The following is a 3,614-nucleotide window of genomic DNA, read 5'->3' as shown; positions in this document are numbered from 1 at the left end:
AGCGTGACATTGACAGGATGCAGAGATGGGCTGAGAGGTGGCAGATGGAGTTCAACCTGGATAAATGTGAGGTGATGCATTTTGGAGGGTCGAATTTGAAAGCTGAGTACAGGATTAAGGATAGGGTTCTTGGCAGTGTGGAGGAACAGAGGGATCTTGGTGTGCAGGTACATAGATCCCTTAAAATGGCCACCCAAGTGGACAGGGTTGTTAAGAAAGCATATGGTGTTTTCACTTTCATTAACAGGGGGATTGAGTTTAAGAGTCATGAGATCTTGTTGCAGCTCTCTAAAACTTTGGTTAGACCGCACTTGGAATACTGTGTCCGGTTCTGGTCGCCCTATTATAGGAAAGATGTGGATGCTTTGGAGAGGGTTCAGAGGAGGTTTACCAGGATGCTGCCTGGACTGGAGGGCTTATCTTATGAAGAGAGGTTGAGTGAGCTCAGACTTTTTTCATTGGAGAAAAGGAGGAAGCGAGGGGACCTAATTGAGGTATACAAGATAATGAGAGGCATGGATAAAGTTGATAGCCAGAGACTATTTCCCAAGGCAGAAATGACTAACACAAGGGGTCATAGTTTTAAGCTGGTTGGAGGAAAGTATAGAGGGGATGTCAGAGGCGGGTTCTTTACACAGAGAGTTGTGAGAGCATGGAATGCGTGGCCAACAGCAGTTGTGGAAGCAAGGTCATTGGGGACATTTAAGAGACTGCTGGACATGCATATGTTCACAGAAATTTAAGGGTGCATACATGAGGATCAGTGGTCGGCACAACATCGTGGGCTGAAGGGCCTGTTCTGTGCTGTACTGTTCTATGTTCTATGAGGCAGTAGGTGGGAACATTGTTTTTCTCATAAAGTATGAAAAAATTTCATACTCTGTTTTGAAAGTTTGGGAGGTGACTGGAAATGTTCTGTATTGGCACACTCACAGCAATATAAACAACAACCTGCAGTCAAGTGATGAGCAGAATAAGAATAATTAATCTCTTCCTTGTTAAATTCCCTTTTGTACTGTTTGAATTGTTATAGCAGACATGCAATACCAGCAAGCTGAAGGTACCAATGTCCCACATGGCCTGTCCCTGTCAAAACTATTTTCACTTAATTTCAACAGAGCAGTTTGGAGCTATTGTTTTCTCATCCAAAGGGGGTATTGCTCACTGAATAAATTTTAAATATGCTTAACATTGCAGGGAAAAAATAAATCAACTTACAATGTTTATAAGGAAAGTACAACAAAAACAAAAGCTGAATTTATATAGAAGCTTTAGTGTTGAAGAAGATCCACACCATTTTATAAAAGTGTAATCAGACAGAAATTGACACAGAGCCTCATTGGCAGTGATGACTAAAATAGGTTAACTTTACAAAGGGTCTTAAAAGTGGAGAGAGCATGGAGAAGGCAGTGTGGAACAGGGCAGAATTCTAGAGTTTTGGATCAAGTGGCTAAAATGGTTTGTGTTCCAATGAAGTTTGTCACTTGAGGGTCTATTCTGTACATTGGAGAGACAACCTTTTCTCTGCTGGCATTTTGTTGCCTATAATCATTTCCCCTCACCCATGAGTGATAGCCGTCTGACTTTAGTAAGCTCTTCAAGCTGTTTTATTTACATCACTATACATGATACTGTTCCCTAAATAATTTTCACACTGGTACATCACTATCTCATTGTCATATCCATTCTTACTGTACTACATTAAAAGTACAGCACCCGATAACGAGACATAAAGAGAGATGGATCTTAGGAGACCGGAGTTGGGGAATACTGAGATCTTGGAATATTACTGTGCTGGAGAAATTTTCATGGATATTGATGAGTGTGTCTTGAATGGATTTGAAATTATAAATTGGAAGCTTTTGAGGCACTGGGTTTAATATAGTCAGGTAATAGGAGTTAAGCAAGGATAATCAATTCTTTCACAGATAATATTTGAGCAACTTCAGAATATAGATAGTCATTCAGTTTTAAAAGAATATGGTTATCAACAAACAAAATGAGATTTAGCTCAAGCCAAAGGTCAAACATTTTTAAATCAAGATTCTTTTTTTTTAATCAAATGAAAAAGGGAGTATTTTGATACTGAAAGATTTAGTTCAAAAACATGTTTGTAAACCTCAAAACTACACTGATTTTCAGTATGGTACAATGACACAATTTCTAATAAAGTTATGTACAGGAATTTTAAACTTTGTCCTCGGAAATGTTGAATAAAAATACTAAAAATGGCTTCATGTTTCAGATGTGTAACTCCTCATTAGAATGAAATATGGGTTAGCATGTTTGACTTGCCATACCAAGCAGACTTATACTTTTTAATCCGTGAACCTTGTCATTTACCAGTTTTGATCGTGACTATTCATACCTTATTACATTTCTTTACCGATAAGAAGTAAAAGGACATTATCAGTAAAGGCTCCTGACACTTACTGCCTCATTTAAAAGAGTAGACCAAGTAAATGTTAAGCAATTCTGTTGTATTTTATCTCACAGAGACCATATGACATTCACTCCAATACGCCAGTGGAAGAAATACTCCTCATGATTAATACTGAGAAAGTGCACTGCTCCTCCACGTGGTCCAAAGGCCTGGTGACATTAGTAAAAAAGGTAAAGAATAGAAAGAAAAAGGTCATGACATACATTTTTACAACTGACACCAAGATAATTTTAGCTGGAAAAAAAACCTCAATACTAACATGCTTCATTGCTGCAAAAGATTAAGAGTTTTAAACAAAAAACTCAATGTGTGAAACTGTTTGGGTTTCAAAACAAAAAGAATTTCAGTGCTCTTGATTCAGCAGGAAGAAGGTGAGAAACCATTAAAAACCATTTAAAATACATGTTGGTATTCTTCTGGTCACTATTTAAAATGCACATTGTAGTTCAGTGGTTGAGGCAGATGGGTACAAGAGTCTGCCAACTGAGGTCCCATCGTAGATCCTCAATTTAATTTTAGCTGGGAAAACAGGCCGACTGAAGGCAAGTCAAAAAGCTGTAGCAGCTCTCCAATGGGGAACAGATTCTTTCATTCTGGGTGTCAGTGGGATCTAGAATGTACCTCCAAACCTCAAAAAGGAAGCTTGCACCCTTCTTTGCCTCAGCCCCTTAGTTGCAAAAGATCCTTCTAAAATGCTTCCTCACCAACTTATCTCCTCACCAGCATAACTTCTCAATGTTCATTGTAATCGGGACAGATGAATGGTTTTTGGTCCCCTCACCTTCTCTTTCCCAATGCCCACCTCAACTACTATGCCCATCGGACGTTCATTGGAAGGTAAAGTAGACCTTATGGTTTTAGTTTGGGAATTTTGGGAACATAGACAAGTGCTGGTCTGATTACAAATAGTCTCGATAAAGTGTATGCTCCTACTGTTTCTCATGATTATGTTGGGTTGGTTAACCAGAAGAAGGAAATGAGGAATCAGTTTATTACCATAGCTTGGATTCCAGCTACATATTTTGGAAATATTCTTCATGACCACCTGGCTCCTGAAACTCGATTAAAAGTCCATTTCTCTAGACAATTCAGTCCTTACATGAAATGAATTACTGTGGATAACTACAAACAATATTTATTCCAGTTATTTTTCAAAATCATTTTCCTTTAT

General features: G+C 38.4%; 1 protein-coding gene across 1 annotated transcript in view; it reads left to right on the top strand.

Annotated features, from left to right (window-relative positions):
* LOC122539420 (serine/threonine-protein kinase 32B-like) overlaps nucleotides 1–3,614 on the top strand; it is a 320,287-nt gene that overhangs the window by 284,240 nt on the left and 32,433 nt on the right. Inside the window, exon 8 of the mRNA XM_043674242.1 lies at nucleotides 2,497–2,613. Coding sequence (XP_043530177.1) covers nucleotides 2,497–2,613 — 117 coding nt within the window. The remainder of the gene's footprint in view (nucleotides 1–2,496; nucleotides 2,614–3,614) is intronic.

This window comes from Chiloscyllium plagiosum, chromosome 32 (genome assembly GCF_004010195.1).
Source record: "Chiloscyllium plagiosum isolate BGI_BamShark_2017 chromosome 32, ASM401019v2, whole genome shotgun sequence".
Classification (NCBI taxonomy): domain Eukaryota; kingdom Metazoa; phylum Chordata; class Chondrichthyes; order Orectolobiformes; family Hemiscylliidae; genus Chiloscyllium; species Chiloscyllium plagiosum.
The sequence above is the reverse complement of the archived record's forward strand: the minus strand, read 5'-3'. Positions and strand labels throughout refer to the sequence as shown.